Raw genomic sequence first — 23,285 nt, forward strand, 5'->3', positions numbered from 1 at the left:
CCAGTCTTCACACCCAGAGAAACGTGGGGGAGGTTATGTGACAACTCATTGCTACTGCTGTGCTAATTGAATCCTCCTTTTTAACCCGGGACAGAAATGGCTCAAAACAGATGTTTACACCCTTCCTTTTGCCCAAGTTCCTAAGGACATTTTTATTTCCAAAAGATGTGAATTTTCGTCGTTCCACGAATACCTCTTTCACCTTCGTTCTCCATTCTGTCCTGTCTGGGACCTCATGCCCTCTCCCTCGGGACTGGGCCACACGTGGACTCGACTCCGCTCCCCTCCTGAGCTACGGGCCTTCGTGGCTCCATCCAGCACCACCAACGGCCCCACCCACCCTTTCTGCCGCTTCTCGACCATTTGGGCAATCCCACGTGCCCACTGCCCCGGACCACGCAGTCGGAGGCAGCCCCTCCACTGCCACTTCCCACTCTGTGGCTCGCCCCGCCCCTCGGGTATCCCGCCCTTCAGCCTCTGTGGCCCTGCACAGCCTGATTTCTGGCCCCCCCCCTCTTGGCGCCCTCTTTCTCTACTCCCAACAGGGAGGAACATTTCCGGGTGCTCCCCTGAGTTCTCTCAGAGAACACACCCATCTCCGTAACTTCAGCCTACATGGGGAGAGTCCAGGGCCCCCATTTCCTGAGCTCTTCTTTCTGGATCAACTGGACACTTCCACTATTTCCTACCAGAACTCAGCTACCACCTGCCCAAAGTCATGCCCTCCGTCTTTTACCTCAGATCAACTTCTACTCTTGATTACCCTATTTTGTTAACGGCCCACTATTCTCTTGGAAGGCAGACAGGCTCCAATGACTCTGCTGACACTCATTTCTCCCCAATACATCTCATCGGTCGCCAAACTTGAGGGTCTATGTCTATAATAATCATCACTTTGTTTCCTACACCCAATATCCCTCCAACATCATCAAAGCCCCTTCCCTCTCAAGGAGTCTAGCCTATGTGGCCTTTGGATTCAGCCGAGTCTATGCTTAAATCCTAGCTCTGCCAGTTACCAGCCGAGTGACCTCAGCAAAATTATCTAATCTCTCTGGGCCTGAATTTCTTCATCAATAAAGGAAAAACCCCAGAGAGATAATAATACCAACCTCATGAGGCATCTCTAGGTGGGTTAAATAGGATGAAATGTTTGTCAAGACTTTAAGTCTGTGCCTTGACACAGAGAACAGCGATCCTTTTAAGGACAGAAGTCAGAGTACTCTCTACTCAAAACCTTTGGTGGTCCCCATCTCACTCAAAAAGTCAATGGCCACACGGTGGCCTGCAAATCCTACACAATTCCACTCTCCCACCCTCTAACGCTCTCCCACTATTTCCTCCTTGCTTATTCCAGCCGAGCTGGCCTCCTTGTATTCCTCAAATACCGTCTAGCCTGTCCCTGCCTCAGGGCCTTTGCATTTGCTGCCCCCTCTGCCCACGTCTTTGATTAAATATCACCATCTCAGAGAGGTCTTCCATGACCACCTCTTACCGCCCCCCCCCCCCCCCCCCAAGGATTCCCTACCCCTCTTCCCTACTTGATTTTTCTCCACAACACTTACCACCTCTGAAGTACAGTACATTACTTACTCTGTCTGACTCTGGGGAGCCTGGGTGCCTCAGTTGGTTAAGTGTCCAACTCTTGATTTCCGCTCAGGTCATGATCTCACGGGCTCCGTGTTGGGTGCTGCGCTGACGGTGCAGAGGCTGCCTGGGATTCTCTCTCTCCCTCTCCCCACCTCTCACCTGCTTATGCTCACTTTCTCTCTCAAAGTAAATAAATAAACTTAACAAATAAATAAATGCCTGACTCTAGCTACTATTAGCTACATAAGGGCTGGGATTTGTCTTTTGTTGTCTGCCATATTCTGAACACCTAAAACAGTGCCTGGCACAGAGGGGTGCTCAATATATTGACTGAATGGAGCAATCACTACATGTTAGTTTATTTCCTACTTCTATTCGTGCCCAGCCTGGACATCCATTACCAATTACTTTTTTTTTTTTTTTTAACGTTTATTTTTGAGAGAGAGACAGACAGAGTGCGAGCAGGGGAGGGTCAGAGAGAGAGAGAGGAAGACACAGGATCTGAAGACGACTCCAGGCTCTGAGCTGTCAGCACAGAGCCCGACACGGGGCTCAAACTCACGGACCGCGAAATCTTGACCTGAGCCGAAGTCGGAAGCTTAACCCCAGGTGCCCCCATCATTAATTACTTTTAATAATCCAGCAGATATGCTCTACCATCCGTCACCCCAAAATCTACTGTGCAATCCCCTTTCCTCCACTCAGGCTCTGAGTTGTGCTGAAGAAAACACTACAGTCACTCTTGGAAAAACCATTCTACATCTATGGCCCACTGGGCCCCATGCTGTAGGAGGCACACTTGTCTATTTCCTGGTTGGCCTCTTTCAAACTTGCACTCCTTGCCTCAAGGCCTCCTTCCCTCCACACCCGATTCTGCCTTCTGTGGCACAGGAGGAATAAGAGGGGACAGAGTGAGCTCTCCCAAAATTCCTACCTTTCTCCTCAAGTTTGCCCAATCCCACTCTTCACTTCTCCATACAGAGACAATGCGTCCACCTCCATATTCATAGATACTGCCCAGCCCCCAGGTGGTACCATGTCTCCAAGGACCCACAGGTCCTCCTCTGCCTGGCTAACTCCTTCCCCTCAGCCCACAAACACACTAAACCTCTGGGCTCCCCCTTCTCTTTGGCACACGCTCTTCTTTCTCTCCTAAGGCAGCCACTTTAAGGGTACGATTCAACGAGTCTTGAGAAACATACATATCCACGTAACCACCCTTACACCCTAGAACATTCCCATCACTCCAAAGCATCTTCTCACGCACCAACTCTCACCCCCACATAAACACTGACAGGTTCGTTGTGTTTGTTCTAAAATTGCACAAACCCAGTTCATACGTTAGGTTCTCTTGGGTGTCTGGCTTCCTTCTTTGCATCATGTTTTTGAGATTCATCTACATCGTCACATGTATCATGGTCTGTCCTTTTATATTGCTAAACAGTGTTCCACTGTGTGGATATGCTATAATTTATCTGCTGAGGGACACTTTCCAGTTTGGGGCTGGAAAATGAGACTAAAGCAGCTATGAACATTTATGGTACAAGTTTTCGCTGGGACCTACGTTTTCATTTCTGTTGGGAAAATACCTGGAACGTGGAGCCATATTGTTTACATGGGACTCGACAAGGAGCTGTCACACGGCGCTTCAAAATGGTCGTGCTAGGGGCGCCTGGGTGGCTCAGTCGGTTGAACGTCCGACTTCGGCTCAGGTCACGATCTCGCGGTCCGTGAGTTCGAGCCCCGCATCAGGCTCTGGGCTGATGGCTCAGAGCCTGGAGCCTGCTTCCGATTCTGTGTCTCCCTCTCTCTCTGCCCCTCCCTCGTTCATGCTCTGTCTCTCTCTGTCTCAAAAATAAATAAATGTTAAAAACAAAACAAAACAAAACAAAACAAAATGGTCGTGCTATTTTAGGTGCCCACCAGCAGAGGATAAGTTTCCCTATGGTTTTTTAAATGTCGGTTCCTGGGTCCTTCCCCCAGGAAGCTGATTCTGTGGGTAAGGCCAGGGAATTTGAGTTCTTAACTAGGAAACCATTATCCTGGATCTTATTTCACCTTCTCGCCTTCTGTGTCTTTCTCACCTCACGGCTCTCTGGCCCCTACCCTCGGAGTAAGACCAGAACTGCCACTGTCCAGTTCCAGTAACCAAATCTAACACTTGCAAATCCTTATTATTAGGTTTCCACATGGCATCTGACGACGTCTTCCCGTGGAATCCATGACTCAGCCCCACTTCGAGCTGCTTACGGTATCTCAACCCTGAGGTCACACCCCCCCGAAACCTGATCCTCCTTTACATTCCCAGATTGGCTGGCCAGCCCCACTCCTGCCCTGTCACACAATCCGGAAACACAGAGCTGTCCTCGACTCTCCCCTTAATTCTAACCCGCTCCCATTCAACTAGATGCTGAGTCATGTAAGATTCGACCCAGCACACATTTCTCAAAACCTACGTCCTCCTTTACCACTGCCAAAACTAGGCAGCCATCATCTCACTGGGTCTACCTAGCAGTCTCCTAACCAGCTTCCTGTCTCAGATCTTGGCATCTTGGGCTTTTGGACATGCATTCTACCTACTGTCTGCAAGGGCCTGGCACAGGCAAATCTGTTCACGTCTTTCCTCCACATAAACCCCTACAATGGTTCCTTCCTCCCTCTGCCTACGGAATACCTTCCATCTCTGTGGCTCGAGTCAGAGGTTCCCAAACTTTCTTGGTTCACAACACCCTTCGTGTGTCAGTAAATTCTTCATAGGGCCTTGGGCAAAAAAGAAATGCCTAACAGTTCCATTTATTAAGCAGTTAGTTCCAAATGGCCTAAATATGTAGGGACTAGCAACTTCAAAGCCACTTGAAACAAAGGAATACATGTAAATGGAAAGAAAACTATTTCATTCTTAACCATAACTACTTACTAATGGGATGTGTCCCTGCTGGGTGCCACACATATTCCAAACCTTATAATCGGATTAGACACTGCCACCCTCATTACCATTCCGCATTGCTTTTCATGTGGTGTTTGAATTTTATTACAGCAACCACCAAAAATTCAGCCTTGCAAAGATACGTCGTTGAAAGGAAAGCAGCACAAGCTGATGTTGAAACCCCAAACTATCTCGAACAGGGTGTCTGACATTTGTTTGTTGAGTACTGCTATGCTTCTCTCAAAACTTGAAAACAAGTTGCAGTGCCTCTGTGAGTTTACCGCGGCCCCCAGGGCCCCTCGGGATGGTTTGGGAGTCACAGGCCTATGCGCTCAAGGCTGTGCAAAACGCAGGCCCGATTCTACTCCATGACTCTCTTTCAATCCAGTCTCTTCCCAGAACACCCCTGTGCTTTCATGCTGGTCTCTGTGCTCATCACTGCCTGTTCCTCTTTAGCTATCTAAATCTGCTTGTTCATCAGGGCCAGTTCAAATGCCCTCCTCCTCCAGGAAATCAGACAGTGGCCACCCACCGCACTGGGTATGTTCTTAGGATGCATTGATCACGCTTCTCCAGGGCTGGTGTGTTGGTGCAGGTGGCCTTTCAAATATCTGGGGGCTGGACTGAAGTTTAAGCATGTTGAAGGACAGGGACCATCTACATCACGTACATAAAAAGTGAAATATACACAGAAAAGTACATAAAGCTTATGTACGGTTTAATGAGTAATCAGAGAGTGAACTCTGGGGTAGCTGCCGTCCAGGTCTCTGCTCCCCTCATATTTAGTAGACAATACTCTCTGCAGAATGAAAGGAAATCCGTGATTTAAGATATTCAGTCCTGTATGTCATAGTGTCATTCCGACAAGTTTTTTCTAACGAAAAGGACTTTTCCACAGAGAAACCTATGTGATAAAAGCTAAAGAGAGCTGCCAGGCACAGTTTGGTGTGTTCACTCACATTTAAAAATTGTTTAAATGTATGGGGGGGGGAATGATATGGTATTTGCTTCAGAATAATGAAGGAGATGAGGAAGGGGACTGCCTGCCACATGTTGATCACTACTGAACCTGGGTGCTGGTTGCATGAGGGTTTCACGATACTATTCTACACTTTTGCATGTGTTGGAAGTTTTTCTAAAATGATAAATTTTTTAAAAAGAGAGAAGCCAAGAAAAAGAAGTCATTCAAGCAAGGAAAGCCTTTCCAATATGTTCAGAAGAAAGGCCTATTTCTCCTGCATTCACTTGAATTATAAACCTTCACTTTTTTTTTTTTTTTTTTTTTTTTTTTTTTTTTTTTTTTTTAGTAATCTCTACACCCAACGTGGGGCTCAAACTCATGAACCTGAGACCAAGAGTCACATGCTCTACTGACCGAGTCAGCCAGGCACCCTAAACCTTCACTTTCTGAAGTGAAGTCCGATCCTACAATGTCACAGGGTTTGAAGGGACTGGAGGGAAACCCACTCAAAGAGCAAGAAAGATCTTGTCAGCACTGCCACAGGCCTCCCTAACGTGCTTAGCAAAACTGGTGAGGATGTGGGAAGACATGGGGGTGAGAAGTCAGCAAAACAGAAAAATGTCTCTGACGAAGTCAACCAAAATTTAAGTAGGTCTTTCAAAACAGAGCCCACATTTAATGGCCTCTCCATGGAGGTAGCTCTGGGCAGACTTTCTTCCACGTGGGAGGGAGTAGATTCCTTTGATTACAGAAGCCACAAGAACAGGTTGCCCATCTGACTGGAGCTCAAGGAACCTTACAAGATCATTCTCTTCTCTTCCTCAGATAAGCGCTGATATTTCTGGAACACACTGCTTCTCTGGCGGAATCTAGACGAGCACTGGCTTTTCTGCCCTGCCCCACCTCACTCTCCTTTCCAAAGCACAACCACCTGGCTGACCCCTACACCCCTTGCATTTAAAACCCGCTTCCTCTCTGAGTAGAGGACTTCTCTAGGTACATCTCAGATGTCACAAAATATTTGAAATTCTCCATACCAGCCCCTTCTAAGTACACCTCTAGCAATGATTTGAACACTTCTGGGCTGGCCCTTCTAAAAGGTATTTATGGACCAAAGAAACCCAGGAACGAAGCCTCCTCATATACCAAATATTCAAGAGCCTTGTCCTTCCCTCTCTCCCGTTCTCTCTGAGGAAGAGTATGACAACCCCACTCTTAGTAATTATCTGTTGAGATTTACCACACACGTCTCAAGAGCAAAGACAGAGCGTCTGCTATTAGCTTGATTCTCTGCTCCACGCTGTGTGGGATAAAGAAAGGCATCGGTACAGCCGATGTGCACGAACGGTATCTGATGAACTGCCGAAGCATGTGGCACACACCACAGGACTTCCCAGGCGAGGGAAGTCGCTGAGGGCTTGTGTACTCGGGGAAGAAAGACTTCGTAACGAAGGCTGGCTCAGAGGGTGGCGAGGACCTGACAGCATGAGTGAAGAAGCATCACCCTATCCGTGGCAACGAGGACACAGCCTTGGCGAATACAAAGTGTTCCTTCTGAGAAGCAGTGACGGTAAGGCTGGACAGGAGGCAGCGAGGCCATGGAGGAGAATGCTGTGACAACACTGACATGGTGGGTGCTAACCAGGGGCCGACTGGAGGCTTCCGAGCAAAAGAGAGACGGGATCGGAGTCCTCCGAAGGCAGGTCAGATGGGCAGGCGTCAGGGCACAAAGTGAACAAGACAGGGAAGGAGTCAAAAAGCGCAGTGAGGGAGGCGACAGCGGCCTGCACCGGTGCTGGGGAGGGGGAACGTATCAAGAGAACTTAGTTCTGATGAAAAAAACGCAGGGGACAAAAAGGACCTCAGGAGGACATGGGGATTTTAATCCTAGAAGACAGTGAAGCTAGACTGGCTGGTCTGAATGCAACGAACCACTGGCATCTCCTCAAGAAAATGCTTACGGTTCGAATACTCTTTTCTTACAGAAATCATTCGTAAAACAAGGCCATCCACCCCCCCTGAACTCAAAAGGTAAGCTTCCCCAAATATGTTCCACGCACTCAAGTGAATCTGTTAGGGAATGCTTCTCCCCAGCGGCAGCTCACTTCCTCCCCCAAAGGAAAGGTGCTTCTGCAATCTGAACCTCAAGTTCCCGTTGAAGTTGCGAGGTCCAACGTGTAAGGTAGCAAGTCTCCAACGTTTCTCAAAGTTCAGCTTTGATAAGGAGAGCATTTTAAAGCGGACATCTCACCAAAAGCTAACCCTCGAATTCCAGGTCTCACCTGAACTGGGACAGGACGTAACAAGTCTTCTCTGCGAGTCACCAGATGTCACGCTCAACAGAGAGCATCATGGGGACGTGCCAAAGAACCTGAAAAAGCTCCCACTCCAGAGGCAGTCGGATTCTACCATGTTCTTACTCACCTTCACCCTGACAGAAGTCACTCAGACCTAAACACACACACTATAATCACCAGTGAAAGAATTAAACGGGGGAGGGCAAGACAATTCAATGCTATGGCCTGAGCCCAAACGCCTCTCAAGACGTCAGAGCTTCACAGAATCCGTTCGTGAGTAACCAGAGTGCCATCAAACCTTGTACGGTCAGGCCAAGATGAAAAGACAGGCAACGAAGTTACAGCCAAAAAAGGATTTTATTCACGTGCTTCAACATTCACAGCTGGATCTCGACACAGACCTAGTAAGAGTGCAAAGAATACCCACTGGAGTGGAAATCTATGCCACCAAGCATAGTGACAGCTGTTTGAGAGACCTCACAACGAGAGACGTGTCACTCTGAGGTAAAGCCCAAGCTTGAGGGAGGACGCCAGAGGGGGTACAGAGGAGACTGAGCACGAGCTGGTTCTCACAGAAGCTAAATGAGGAGGACATGAGGGTTTGTACCTCTCATTGTCTCTAAGTTTGCGTATGTTTAGAATCTTCCATGATAAAAAGGAAAACACGACAAAGAAAACACATTTTCAAGATACTCAAAACAGGCCCCTCTCATATCCTCTCTCACAACTTAATTTTCAGTCCTTCCAAACAATGGAAAGCAAATAAACACTTTTCTTGTGCTTAAGCAATGAGGTAGAAAGGGAGTAATGCATATCGTAAGCCTAGAAAATTCAGTAAGAGAAGACAGATTAGAACCATGAACGAAATACCGCCCCTTCTCACACTTCCCTGCTCATGTTTCCGTCACACCTCTGAAGGCAGATCTCTCTTTCAGAGGAACGTGCTCGCTGCCGGAGGGACAGGAGAGAAAAACCGACAGCAAAAAGTCACAAAGAGCCATACAAAATTCCAGATCAGAAACTGGAACCGGAACCTGCCGTGACAGTGGTCCAGGTGACAGATAATGCATCCCAAGGGGGCGGAGCCCAGGCTCATCTGTTTCTCAGGGTTCCCCAAAGACATCTAGTCAGAGGGTTCTGGGACCCGAGTCAGCATCAGGTGCCTGAGACATCTACTGAGCATCCCTGGCTGTCTACGGAGCCCAACCTCAAGAAATTAGAATTCAGGGGCGCCTGGGTGGCTCAGTCGGTTAAGCGTCTGACTTCAGCTCAGGTCATGATCTCTGTGAGTTCAAGCCCCACATCACGCTCTGTGCTGACAGATCACAGCCTGGAGCCTGCTACAGATTCTGTGTCTCCCTCTCTCTCTCTCTGCCCCTACCCTGCTTGTGCTCTGTCTCTCAAAAAAAAATAAACGTTAAAAAAATTTTTTTTTTCTATAGAAAATAATAAAGAAATTAGAATTCAGTGGGAAGACAAATGCAAACAAAGTTTCACAACACAAGCACAAAGTGCCCCGAATCCAGATGAGGAAAGGAGCTCACCCTGCTTGAGGGGTCAAGAAGGTGACCGGTGAAGGGGATCTTAACAGATCTATAAGGAGCCTGACCAACGCTGCAGGCTGCCGGTGGGGAGGGCACATGAGCGAAGGCCCCATGTTGCTGAGGCCTAGAGATAGGGTGAGGGCCAGATGGTGAAGGACCTCGCATGCATGCGAAGGGGCTTAGACTTCACTCTGTGGACTGGGGCCTTCTCTGTGGCGAGGGACCAGTTACTGAAAATTCTAACCCAGCACGGATGACTCTTAGGATCCCTTCTGTACTTCTCGTGGACAGGTAACACAGGTGGGCAGACCACACTTAGGGCACTGCCTTAGACAGCACCAAGGCTATCTCGCCAGAGGTGCAGCCTGGTCCGTGGTCTCATTAGAGGGCAGGTCTGACAGCAGTGTGATGGGTAAAGGACAACAGAGATGGCAGGCAGCCAGGAAGCTGTTCTCTTGACCTAGGAAATGAGTCTGGCTGAGATACTGGCTAGAAGGACTGGGTAGCTCAGTCGGTTGAGCGTCCAGCTCCTGGTTTAGGCTCATGTCATGATCTCACAGTTCATGAGTTCGAGCCCCGCGTCGGGCTCTGCGCTGACGGTGCGGCGCCTGTTTGGAATTCTCGCTTTCGTCCTTCTCTCTGCCCATCCCCCACTCTCTCTCTCAAAACAAATAAATAAAAACTGAAAAGAAAAAAAAAAAAAGGAGCCACATTGAAGAGACACTACTTCAGTCTACATGACAGAACTCAGTGATCAAGTAGCAGAGCATCACCATACTCTCCAGACTGGGGGGGCCGTGGCTGTCGGCACCAGGAGGAACTACGGGAAGAGGCACACGTAAGAAAGGTGAACTCAGGCGGGAAGATTTTCTTCCAATTTCACGTAACTTTATTCTTGTATTCTATTCTATCTAGTTTATTCTTTATTATTCTTCCAAATAATCCTAGTTAGCTCGTTAACTTTAGTCAAATGGTATCTCAAAGTGAATGCAAGAAGCCTTAAACCAGCCCAGGCAATACCAAAAGAAAGTCCTTTCAACCCCACCAAGCCAAAGCAAGCTTTAGAAAACCAATCTAACGCCAAACAGGGCAGCAGTGTTTTCTGTTTGCATCTGGGCTGAAAGTGCAGAAAAGAAACACACACTCAACTATCTCCCACTGGTGAAATTTCAGACAAAGCCAGACAGTGTTGTTGCTACAGTCACAAAATCACAGCCTAGAAAGATTGCACCTCGCGTGGTGTCAGAACTCGTTAGTTTCTGAAAGCAAATAAAACTCGTTTTCTGTACTAGGTGCAGTTCGCTGCTGTGGTGTAAGAAATGTTCATTTCTGGGAACGGCAACACATGTTTGGGTGAGGAACAAAAGCACCTGCCAAAACCACTCTGTGGAAAGAAAAAAGAAAACAAAACTCTCACAGTCTGTTGGCCCTTGAAACAAGTAAACAGTCAGGAAACCATGAAATGGAGTAACAGGTAGATACTGTGCATAGCCCCGGCTTGATGAGTTAAAGGGGTCTGTTTGCATCTGCAAGTTTCTTCCATTTGCTTCTGATCCCCCACTGCCTCTCAGGCCCAGGCCCACGGCCTCCCTTGCCTGGACTGGTGCGGCAGCCTCCGCCTGGTCTCCAGCTTCCTCCTGGCCTCATCAGTTCAGTCTCAACATGGCACCTGCTAACCCTGTAAAGTGGAGGCCAGGTGTCTTAGCCAGCTCAGGCTGCCTTAACAAAATCCCACAGTCTACGTGGCTTAAACAACAGACATTTACCTCTCACTGTTCTGGAGGCTACAAGCCCAAGATCAGGCTGTCCGCATGGCTGGGTTCTGGTGAGAGCCCTGTTTCTGGCTTGCTGACGGCAGCCTTCTCACTGTGTTGTCATATGGTGGGAGAGAGCAAAGGCTCTGGGCTTTTCCTCTTCCCAAAAGGGCCGCTAATCCCATCATGGGGGTCCCTCCCTCATGACCTCATCTCAGCTAAATCCCACAGGCTCCACCTCCAAATACCACCACATTGTGGGGGAGGGCTTCAACGTGAATTCTGGAAGGACACAAACATCAGTCTGCAATACCAGGGCAAGTCGCTCCCCTGCTCAGATGTCTCCAGTGGTGGCTTCAAAAAGGCCAACAGCCTCACACCAGCCACCAGGCCCTACACCTCTATGGGGAGGCTATACCTCTATGGGGAGGGCACAGCTTGCCAGGCAGCACTCAGGAAATCTGTGAGGGGCATTTCTTGGCGGTCACAGAGACTGGTGGGAGCTGTGGGGGGGCAGGCACTGCACAGCCAAAGATCACGTCAAATCTGTACACCGTCAGACACTCCCACAGGCCAAAAACCTTTGATAACTCCCTGGAGCCTACAACCTCACTTATGTAAAAGCACAAAAGTACTTTTTGCATAATTTTATACGAGTAATCTTTCCAGACTTTAACTACTGTATGAAGCAGGCGAGGTCGCACTTCTGACGTGTGGAGCATTACCAAGAATTGCTCGCCATCTTGGAGATGCGGGCACCGCTAAATGTCCTGGTGTTTTTATCAGTCTGCATTGGCGGGCACCACATTCACTCACGGCGGAGTGTCACCGTGTAGGAGGGTATTTACATGTTAAATTACATGTAGGTGAGTAAGAATTACTTTTCTATTAGTCCACTGTTAGATTACCAGCTGCACAATACATGTATTTCTTTCTGAAATTGTGTGTCTGTGTGTGTGGGGGGGGGGGGGGGGGGGGTTTGGTTACTGTCTATAGATTTCACTCCAGGACAGTAGGGGGGCATTTCTGTAATAAATATTGTATGGAGAGAGCATGGCATCCCCGCAGGACTGGCGCTCTCATCTCCTACTCCTCTTCCTCTCCTTTACTCCCTGCCCCCCCTGTAGCCACTCTCATACTCCAAGTCCTCCACCACGGAGGACTCTCCCCCCTCGCCCCTACTATGCCTTCTGCCTAAAGGCTCCCCTGCCTCCTTGAGTTCTTGCTCAAATGGCGCCTTCTCTGTGGGGCCTTCACTGTTGAAAGTTGCAGCCCCCACCCCCACCTCCACCCCTGGCCCTCTCTATTCCACTCCCCTGCTTTATTTTTCTTCAATAAAGTCATAGCTTTTATCACCACTACGTAATTTATTTCCTTGTTTCCTGCCAGAATGAAAGCTCTAGGGGGGAGAGGATTTTGTCTGTTTCTTTCATTTGCTGTACCCACAGGGCCTGGAACAGTATCTGGATACCATTATAGGCGATTTACAGATTAATGGTTTAGAAATATCAATTTTGAAATCTTTAGTCATAATTGCAAGATCAAAACGAAGTCAAAAACTCAGGGTCTCTATGCATTATCACCCTTAACCTTTGTGTAGAAATACATAGATATACTGTAATATACACAGTGTTTACATCTAGTGTAGAAATATAGATAGTGACTGGTATCCAGGGCTGAATTTAACTTTAAAAAGCCAATCTAGGGGCGCCTGGGTGGCTCAGTCGGTTAAGCATCTGACTTCAGCTCAGGTCATGATCTCGCAGTCCGTGAGTTCGAGCCCCATGTCGGTCTCTGTGCTGACAACTCAAAGCCTGGAGCCTGTTTCAGATTCTGTCTCCCTCTCTCTCTGACCCTCCCCCATTCATGCTCTGTCTCTCTCTGTCTCAAAAATAAATAAATGTTAAAAAAAATAATAAAATAAATAAATAAAAAGCCAGTCTATTCTCAGAAAAACAGTGAGACTTAGAACATAATGAATATCACTTGAAATTATCAGACCTTACTGAGATTTCTCAAATTCTCCCTTTAAGTGTCTCTTAACACCTCCCTGCTCTGCCTCCCTAATCTGTTCCTGGATTCCACTGATTTGTATTTCTGTCCCGCCTCTCATCCTTCCCACCTCTTCCCATCCCCCTGCTCCCCTTTTCAGGTCTGCCCCACAGCTCTGGCCTGTCACTGGCCCACACTCCCACACTGCACTGCAGGATTAGTGTTGAGTCACTCACTCTCAGTCATATTAATGGTCCCAGCTTCCTGTTCGTCCGGGTACAAAAGCCAGGATGCTACCGTAGGGCTCAACATGCCCTCTGCTTCTCTCCCTCCACCTCTACTCCCTAAGCTCCTCCCAAACAGGACCTAGACCTGCTGCCTCCTTTGCAGGCCTCACTCCCGACAGAAATTCACAAGGCTCAGCTCACCACAGCTTCAGAAATCTTTCCTGCTCTCAGCTGGCCAAGCTCAGAGCAGTTCCTACCACCTCCCAGAGGCCCTTAGAAAACCGTGGCCCAGCCCTAACATTCAATGGTAAAAAGTGTTTCTCTCAAACCTTTTGTTGAGGATTTATTGATTTCACCTTTGGACAAAATCAGACACTGTGAAATTTAAAGGACTCTACTTTTGTTTTAGAAACATTAGAAGGCTTAAACATGAAGGAGAGACGGTACAGATAACATTCCGGGAGGCTGTAATACAATGCTGAAAGCCTACAGTCTTCTTGTGGCCACTCACTCCTGAGAAAGCTGGTCCTTCCGGCTGCCTGAGGTTCTTGCTGATCCAAGCAGGGACCCACTCAGACAGGTGAGGCAGGGTGGTCTGTGATGCCCCAGCTGCCGCCATCTATGGACCGTAACCAGGTTTGCTGTTGGCTTGATACAATGATGTGTCACCTTACGATATATGCCAATATTTTTCCATTCAAAACACTGTTTTGAGAACATTTTATTAGCGAAGGAAACACACTTGCTGTGCTCATGTAAATAATGAGTCACAGATCAGTGACGAAAGAGAGTATGCTGGTCAGACTCTAATCTAGGGCCAAATCAGAATTATTACTGGACTCTGAAAGCCCCAAATCCTTGGATTTGCATAGCTTTATCCAGGAGGATTGCTTTGGAAATCAAATACAATTTCCCAGCTGTAGGACTCTACCGTGCTAACTATCACCAGCAAGACAAGATCATAAAACGGAGGCAGAGTAGATTAAATGAGAAACAAGTTCAGCGTTTCACTTCCCTCAACGTAAAGACCCAATAAAGCGGCTAACTTGGACGAATGTCAAACTTTACAGCCCTCAAGTAGTTCAGCCTCTGTAAAAACAAACGAGTAATTTGAGGTTACAGAAGATAGTTCTTATAATTATGATTACAAGATTCTAATCATTAGCTAGAACTTAAAAAAAAATTTAATGCAGCATGTCTTTGTAAAAGACCTACCAGCCAGAACTATTAATAGAAAAGCCTAGAGCCATTTAAACATGAAATCTGGACAGAAGAAAAAAAAAAAAAAAAGATAAAGCTTCCTCTTCAACTGATGCACTTTGTGAATAATCACAATTCAAGCTGTAAACATACCCTCTGAGTATAATTCCCTCTCTTCTCCTTGCCTCCATTATCCTTTTTAATTTTATTAAAATGTATAACTGTTTTTCTGGAATATGTTTCCTGGGAAGTAGCTGAGCAAATGCCCAGGTCAATCAAGGACCATATCCAAATTACCTTCTTTTAAAGTCCATTTGATTGAGCCCGTCCTCTTACTGACAGCATGCAAGCTTCCATCCAGGGTTGACACAAACAACAAGGTTTCGGGAAGTGTCACTGTGCTGGGACTTCCAAAAATCTGCAATGAGATGTTCATGTTCAATAGTAATCTTCATCTTGGGCACGTACAACCACAGACAGACTCCCCACCCCACCGCCGCCCCACCCCACTCCAAAAGTTATCCTTCTAAAATCTGCCACCTCACAGATGAAGACGCTGAGGTTAGAGAGCCCGCATCCAAGGCACATGTCTAGACAACAGTTGAGTCAGGACTAGATCCTAGTTGCTTTATTCTCCCTAAGCAGCAATCCTTCCCGCAGACAGACAGGCTTATCACCTGACACAACAATGACAGGGATTCTGAAATAATCCACGGGCAGCTCCACTGAAACAGAGGAAGAAAGTATGCTCAGCTTTCTAACGGACTTCCTTCTCTTGGTTATACTGCACCTTCTAAAACTTGGTCATCCTGCAAGACTCACTGGGAAAGAAGAACGCCAGCATACCCACACTTGCCCATGTGCACTTACGGAATTTTAAAAAGGCAAAGAGCTAGGAAAAAGTGTTTAAAGCAAAATAGGAAAAGCAGCTCTCATTACATAAAAAGTTCATACAATGGGGCGCCTGCTGGTTCAATCAGTCAAGTGTCTGCATGATCTCATGGTTTTTGAGTTCGAGCCCCGTATCATCCTGTCAGCACAGAGCGTGCTTTGGATTCTCTCTCTCTCTCCCTCTCCTTCCTTGGCTTATGCACTCTCAAAATAAGTTAAAAAAAAAAAAAAAGAGAAAAAGAAAAGTTCATAGAACAATAAAACACCAAGATTTCAAAAGAGACAGGTTATAAAAGAAAATATATGAAAAATATAACGCAAATCGTTCTTCACTTATAGTCAAAATGTAATTTACATAAAATTTTTTATGCTTAATTTGTTAAAACACACACACACACACACACACACACACACACACACACACTCTTTACAGAAAGCAGCCAAAGGTGGTGAAATTCACTTTCTCATCCATTGTTGGTGCCAATAAAAATTATAAGTCAGTGCAATCTTTCCAGAAAGTATAAAAATGCTCAGATTTTTGATCCTATAATTCCCATTCTGTATCCTAAAGAAATAGTTCCAGAAACAGAAAAAGGTGTGTGCACAATGATGCTTATCATATCCCATTTCCCATTTACAAACACAGAAACTAGAAAGATCTGGATTTCCAATAACATCTAAATGACTGAAATAAACTATAAACACCCAATGGGATATTATGTAATCATTAAAATAGCACTTGGGTAAAGTTACAGCAACATAGAAAAATGCTTCTATACATTTTCACGTGAAAAATACAGAATCCAAATTTTAATGTACACCGTGGTGATAATTATACTGGACAAATTTTCTTTGTCTGCCTATCCTCCAGTTTTGCTAAGAACTGTACCCTCATCTGCAGTTGCCATGGGAACAGCTGTGCGTGGGGGCTCACGCATGCGCACAGGCAATACATCCATGTGCAGGTGATAGCTGGTAAGGTTTCCTGAGACAACACCCTTTTGAGGTGTTCAATTCCAGCTTGCTTTTTTAAATGTTTGTTTATCTTGAGAGAGAGCATTTGTGCAAGTGGACGAGGGGCAGAGAGAGCAAGGGAGAGAAAGAATCCCGAGCAGAGCCTGATGCGGGGCTCGATCCCACAAACTGTAAGATCATGACCTGAGCTGAAAGCAAGAGTGGGACACTCAACCAATGGAACCACCCAGGCGCCCCCAGCAATGCCAACCCTGTAATAAGACTTTCTCTTTGTCACCATACTGTCCCATAAGCCACCTGGTTCCTGTGGGTCTTAAATTAAAACTAGGCCAACGCAACTTGCTTATGCTGTGAGAGTTTGGATTTTGGCACAACAATTTTTAAATATAGGAGTATGGCTGGCTTGTAGCACTAAACAGGAAAGACTGGGGCTTTATGTGTGCAAGGCAGCCTAACCCTACAATATATACCTGCCCACTCTCGGTAAGAACCAGGATGGCACCCAGCTAATACCTTAATAAGGAAAGCCCGATGGCTCTTTCCAAAGCAGCCTGAGATGGCAGGACAGACACCCCAGTCCCTGCATTCCTGTGGAGACCCACTGGCAGAGGGGGCGAAGCAGCTGCCAGAGCCTGACTCATCTCCGCTCTTGTCTGGTTCCGGCCTAGAGGTGAAGAAGTTCCACCCTTTACCTTGCCCAGAGCCCCTGGGGCCCACTCACCTGGAATGGAAGAAACAAGAGCAAGCTTTATCACTGCCTGCGGAGTCTATTCTCAGTGTAAAGCCCCAAATCACAGGAAGACTTTTAACTCTATCTTGGGAACTAGGAAATTAGTCTGGGTACGACCTGGCTAGGAAAACAGAAGCCTCAAGGTGGTGCCTGCCCTAGCTGGGAATCCAGAGGTCGTGCATACCAAGTGTTTTAGGGATAGGATTATTTTAGCCTGCAGATTAAAGACCGCTGTTGAGACTCATCTGAACCTGTTCGCACCTGAACTGGAGAAACGGACATTGCCCGGAGCACATGGGCCTGCAGAACAGTGGCCCTGGGACAAGACTGCTAAGGCCTGTTGCTGAAGGACACTTAAGGCTATCCCCCACTGAGAAGGTGATGGGTTTGCAGCGGGACGTGGGACTGTGAGATCACATCAGCTGGGGGCAGTCTAGAGCTGGAATGAATGAAAAGGGAAGAGTGCCTGCATACCCGGGGACCGGTAGGTGGAAAGGCCTGCCGAGGCCCCTCCACCTGTCGTTTTGTACAACAGGTCTCGGGATCACACGAGAATTGTGAACTCTCTGGTCGCTCAACTGGTAAGAAATTAAAACTCGAGAGATTTCTGTGGATGTTTGCTGGATGTGAGAGAGACAAAGATTGAAACAGAGAAAGAAGCCTGAGAAGAAACAGCTGAAAGACGGACAGAGTGCCCTGGCTTCTACTGTTCCTCAGGCCAACAACTTCCTGTCATGGGGCTCAGACACACACCATCCCTTACAAGAAACTCCTCCTCTTTGCTTACATTTGTTGGAACTAGATTTCTGTCACTCGCAATCCCAAACAGTCCTAAAACACACACACACACACACACACACACACACACACGCACCATTAAAAATATATATGGAGAGAAGGGCACCTGGGTAGCTCAGTTGGTTAAACATCTGACTCGACTTCAGCTCAGGTCATGATCTCACAGTTCGTGAGATTGAGCCCCACATTGGGCTCTATACTGACATTGCAGAGCCTGCTTGGGATTCTGTCTCTCCCTCTCTCTCTCTCTGTCCTTCCCCCATGCTCTCTGTCTCTCCCTCAAAATAAACATGAATACATATATATATATACACACACATATATATGTATACATATATATGCATGTTTATTATATTATATATATTCATGTTTATTATATTACATATATTCATGTTTATTTTGTATTTCTATGTATGTATATATATATACATATATACACACACACACACAGAAAAAAGATGAAAGAAATATTACAAAACTATGGCAACAGTTTTTTTTCCTCCTGTATTTTCTAAATTTTCTATGATATGATCATGTAATCTGCGATGAATTTTTTATAAAACGGAAAGAAGATGGACAAGTTAGCAGGTGGGACAGAAGCTCAAAGTTAGAAGAGCTTCAGCAAGCCCCTCAGCATATTAGGCAACTCAACCACCTTTGATCATTAATATCCAACAAACAGAAATAAAAGTTTAGAAACAAAGAGGTCCCTCAGTAAGACAGTGTGCATCCAGGAATAGATGAGTTTTGTCATTGCTATTAAAGCCTACAGTACAATGATAATGAACTAAATGCCCCCAAATATAGCTTATCACGGTATTAGTATTAAAAAGGGTCAATATTTACTAAAACATATCAGTGCTGCTTCATTACTAGTGTGGAAACAAAAGCCACCTGCCTCGTCTGATCATCCTGGAAACCACAGGAAGAGCAATTGTCTATGGTTGGTTGGTGAATCGAAATAAAACACTAATCACATAACTAACACAGTCTTATGAAAATCTTAAAAATACCAGGTTTGGCTAGAAGTTGAATTTAGCAACTGAGAGTGCCAACAGTTAATCACAGTGTCCATACGGACGTCACAAACCCTGTCACAAGCTTCTCTCCTCTTTAAAGGCTCTTGACAAATTCCAATTAGAATGTCTGGGGAGACACTCTGAATGGTGTAATTCTTTCACATGGCAAATTAATATGACAAAATTTCTCACCTTTCCCCCGGCATTTCTGAAAGCTGCCTGCCCTCAGATACAGTTGCTATCACTAACGTGAATTAAATAAGCTTCTAGATGCCTTTTGGGATACTGAGCACAGCTGAGAACCATTTGTACCTGAACATCTAAAAATGCTGCTTCACAGTAATGAACTTGCACATTACCTCACCCAGCCATTTCAGCCATTAGGGCTCTCTTCTCTCTATGATGGATGAAATGGCCATAGGTGTGTGTTATACACACTCGTTTCCGGACAGCCTGAAACTGGAAAAAAAAAAAAACCCTGATTCTGCAGATCTGCTTCGAGTTGACTCCCTGGAATCTGACTCATTTTTGCAACTAGTGGGATATGTACTCCTGGCTTGGATGATGACTTCTAGCAAGTAATCCCAGTAACGCTATGGAGGGTGAAAATGCTAGTGGCAGGTAACCTACTCTAACCTAAAACTAAACACCCATTAGCCAGCTGGTCCTCATGGAAGTCTGGCCACGCACGCTCTCTCCCAGGAGGTGACCCTGAGGTAGCAATCCCAGAAACACCCAGCCTGAGGACTATGAAGGAAGCCTGGTAATTCAGGGCAGATGATGCAGGACAAACGTTGCTACTAAAACCAACTTATTTCATGTAGGTTCGTTCAGTGGTAAAACAGCCCTCACCGAAGCCCTGCTCAGTCTGGACTTCAGCAAGAATCTCCCTCCCATGAAAAGAAACGCAGGACAGGGACTGTGTCCTTGTGTTCAGTGTTCCGATGGTAAAGCAAAGTGCAGCACCCACACCATTTCATAAAATGCAACACTCACTTTAGCTTTACTACAAAGACCCGGAAGCAACTACCGACAGCTTATACAGAGATGATTAAGAGGTGAGCCACCAACAATTTCACCCTAATATTCTAAAGTCAGCTAATTGTTAGTTGCTCTTGCATTAATTAACTCAGCACCTGGTATTTCAGGTAAGAAAAAAATCTTTTCTAAAATGAGTTTTGGGGGGCGCCTGGGCGGCTCAGTTAGTTAAGCGTCTGGCTTTGGCTCAGGTCATGATCTCGTGGGTTCCTAGCCCCACCTCGGGCCCTGTGCTGACAGCTGAGAGCCTGGAGTCTGCTTCGGATTCTGTGTCTCCCTCTCTCTGCCCCTCCCTGGCTCTCTCTCTCTCTCTCTCTCAAAAATAAATATTTAAAAACTTAAAAAAATAAAATGAGTTCTAGGGAGGTCTGGCTGGCTCAGTAGGTAGACTCGGTCAGTAGAGGATGCAACACTTGACCTCAGGGTGGTGAGTTCGAGCCCCACATTGGGCGTGGAACCTACTTTAAACAAACTGTTAAATGAGTTAAGTAACTTTGTTTAGAGAATGTCTTCAGTAAAGAGAATAGGGACACACGAGATAGGTATGTGTTTAAGCAGCACCAAACAAATGAAACTGCCTCTCTTAAAAACCCACCTGTTTGGAACTAGTACTTAGCACTGGTCAGGCAAGGAGGCAGCTCACAAGTACCTGGAGAGCCCAAGGCTTGGTTTCAGCTGCTATGTCTATCACGGAGGTGGCTGCTCCTTCCTACTCGCCCTCTGCCCCCAGCCCCAGGAAGAACAGCAGGCAAGCATATTGTAAGCGCCTCCAAGATTGAGAACAGAGGAAAACCCAAGGCTTTTCATCAGGGTTTCCAGAAATGCTGCATCTTCCCAAGAAATACAATGCGTAAGTTTCAGACACACATTTCAAGAAATAGTCCGCACACACATTAACTGACTACCTAATAACAAGGGTCATAAATAAGTTAATAAAAATAGCACAGACTTTTCATCTTGAAGTCAGGGGGAGGAAGTGGTGCCATGCACACGTCTCACACCCAGCTCTCCAAAGTGATCTACGCTTGATAAGCGTTGTAGTGCTGGTTCTATTTACAACAATGGGGCGTCCCACCCCCACAAAAAAGGTGCACGCACACATCCAGAAGACCCCCCACCGTGAACGAGAAAGCCATACACTTCTCAGGTGGCGTGCAAATCAATCAAGTCAAACCCAACTGCACATCTCCAAAAGTTAAATTTAAATGGCAACACTGTAGCACTGGCTTAGTCTGATAAGCAGAAGCAGTAAAAATAGTTAAAATCTTTTGTGACTCTTCTCTACTTCCCACCTCCACTTTAACAGACCACAGTATTCATAATAATATTCAAGTACAATAACGTGGCTAATAACAAAATGATTCTTTTTTCTTTTAGGAGTACCACACCAATTTCCAGGATATATTCAAAGGCTATTGGTTTGTTTTGTTTTTACTAATTTTTCCTCTATGTTCATTGGACTACCGTTATATTGCATAATCCAAACTTTAGTTTTATTTATTTAAAGCTACGTAAACCAGGGGCGCCGGGGTGGCTCAGTCGGTTGAGCGTCCGAGTACGGCTCAGGTCATGATCTCGCGGTCTGTGAGTTCGAGCCCCGGATCGGGCTCTGTGCCAACAGCTCAGAGCCTGGAGCCTGCTTCCGATTCTGTGTCTCCCTCTCTCTCTTCCCCTCCCCCACTCATACTCTGTCTCTCTCAAAAATAATAAACATTAAAAAAAAATTTAATGCTAAGAAAACCATTCCTCTGAACTAAAAGTACAATGCTTGTATAACTCTAGCAAGGATACTGGCATGTTTCCAATAAAATATTATTACACAGCATAGTGAGCACCTAAATTCCTGGAAAACTACAACCTGCCATCAACAACCAGTCTGCCTTATGCAGTGCAGCGGCTCCTTGCCAGGGCTCAAACCCATTGGATGGCTGGCCACAGAGGTAAAGTGAAGGTAAAGTGACTTACAAGTTCATTTTGGTTAGTTAATATGTACACATTATGGTTTTACAGGTAAGGCATAAAACAAAGTCCCCAAATGAGGGAAGGATTACATAAGAAAGATTTCCACGTTCTTTTGTTTTACTACTTAAGGACACATGCAATCTTTAAAAAAATTTTTTTTTAATTATTTTAGAGAGAGAGAGAGTGTGTGAGCAGGGGAGAGGGGGAGTGGGACAGAGGGAGAGAGGGAGTGGGACAGAGGGAGAGAGGGGAAGAGGGGGAGAGGAAAAGGGGGAGAGTGGGAGACAGGGAGAGGGGGGGAGAGAGAGAGAATCCCAAGCAGGCTCCAAGCTCAGCATAGAGCGAGGCAGGGCTCAATTCCAAAACCCTGGGATCACGACCTGAGCCAAAATGAAGAGTGAGATGCTCAACCTACTGAGCCACCCAGGCACCCCGGACACATGCAATCTTGAGACCAGTTAAAGCTGCGTGTCACCAAATGCAGAATAATAGATTCTGAATGGATTAGAATATGCTAAAGAATGAGAGCTTCTAACTATTAACCTTAGCAATGATGCCCAGAGGGGAGAAGGGCATTCTCTGTGGGGGATGTACAATGCCACAGGAGGGAAGACAGTGTGTGTGCATGTGTGGATGTGGTAGAGGAGGTGGTGTCTGATGGATAAGAAGGTAAAGGTGAGGGGTAACGGCAGACAGACTGGATTATTCTCCTGTTCATAGTTAGCAGAAAGCTACAGGATGGATGAGCTGAGTTTAAGAGAGATCAATAAGCCACTTCTGGCATGCCATAATAGGATACCAGCCCTACAGGGCTTTACACATGTGTGCACGTGCACACACACACACACATACACACACGTCAACCTGCGCAGCTAATAGGCCAATTCAGCAAGAAGTACCTTAAAATAGCATTCTGTAACATAGTCCCCAGGTAGGCACAATACTGAAGAAAAGGACATCTTGTGTCTATAATTCTATTTATAGCAATATTATCTACCTCAGACCATAAACTTCAACAAAGCCTGGCTATTTGCAATTCTGGTGGCTTTACAAAGTACTCAATGGAGTACTGGTGTTCTAATATCATTTGATCCCATTGTACAAAAATGATGGCCAAAAAAAATCATCAAGAATGACCAAAGCAGCATAGGACACAAATCAGTGCCCAGTAAATGCCTGCACACACCCATTAAAGATCTCTTGATGAGAAAAAAACAAAAACAAAACAAGAACAAACAAACAAACAAAAACATGAGTTTAAGCCTCTCACTGATCAGGAAGGGGGGGCTAAGCCAGCAGCTCCCAAAAGCCTACCGGGTATTTTATGGTATCTTATGGAAAAGCCTGATTAGAGAGATACAATAAAGATTTTTATTCTAATCCA

The 23,285-nt window shown here is 46.1% G+C and overlaps 1 protein-coding gene across 2 annotated transcripts in view; it reads right to left on the minus strand.

Moving 5' to 3' along the window:
* ERN1 (endoplasmic reticulum to nucleus signaling 1) overlaps positions 1 to 23,285 on the minus strand; it is a 78,709-nt gene that overhangs the window by 37,269 nt on the left and 18,155 nt on the right. Inside the window, exons 1-2 of one of the 2 annotated variants that reach the window (XM_078438295.2) lie at positions 15,029 to 15,523; positions 14,786 to 14,906 (exon numbers count right to left, since the gene is read on the minus strand). In XM_078438295.2, the coding sequence (XP_078294421.1) occupies positions 14,786 to 14,906; positions 15,029 to 15,076 (169 nt within the window). In that variant the 5' untranslated portion in view covers positions 15,077 to 15,523. Of the gene's footprint in view, positions 1 to 14,785; positions 14,907 to 15,028; positions 15,524 to 23,285 lie in introns of those variants that run through there. The other variant, XM_078438296.2, reaches the window with a different exon arrangement.

The sequence above is a fragment of the Panthera onca genome, chromosome E1 (genome assembly GCF_046562875.1).
Source record: "Panthera onca isolate mPanOnc1 chromosome E1, mPanOnc1 haplotype 2, whole genome shotgun sequence".
NCBI classification, from domain to species: Eukaryota; Metazoa; Chordata; class Mammalia; order Carnivora; family Felidae; genus Panthera; species Panthera onca.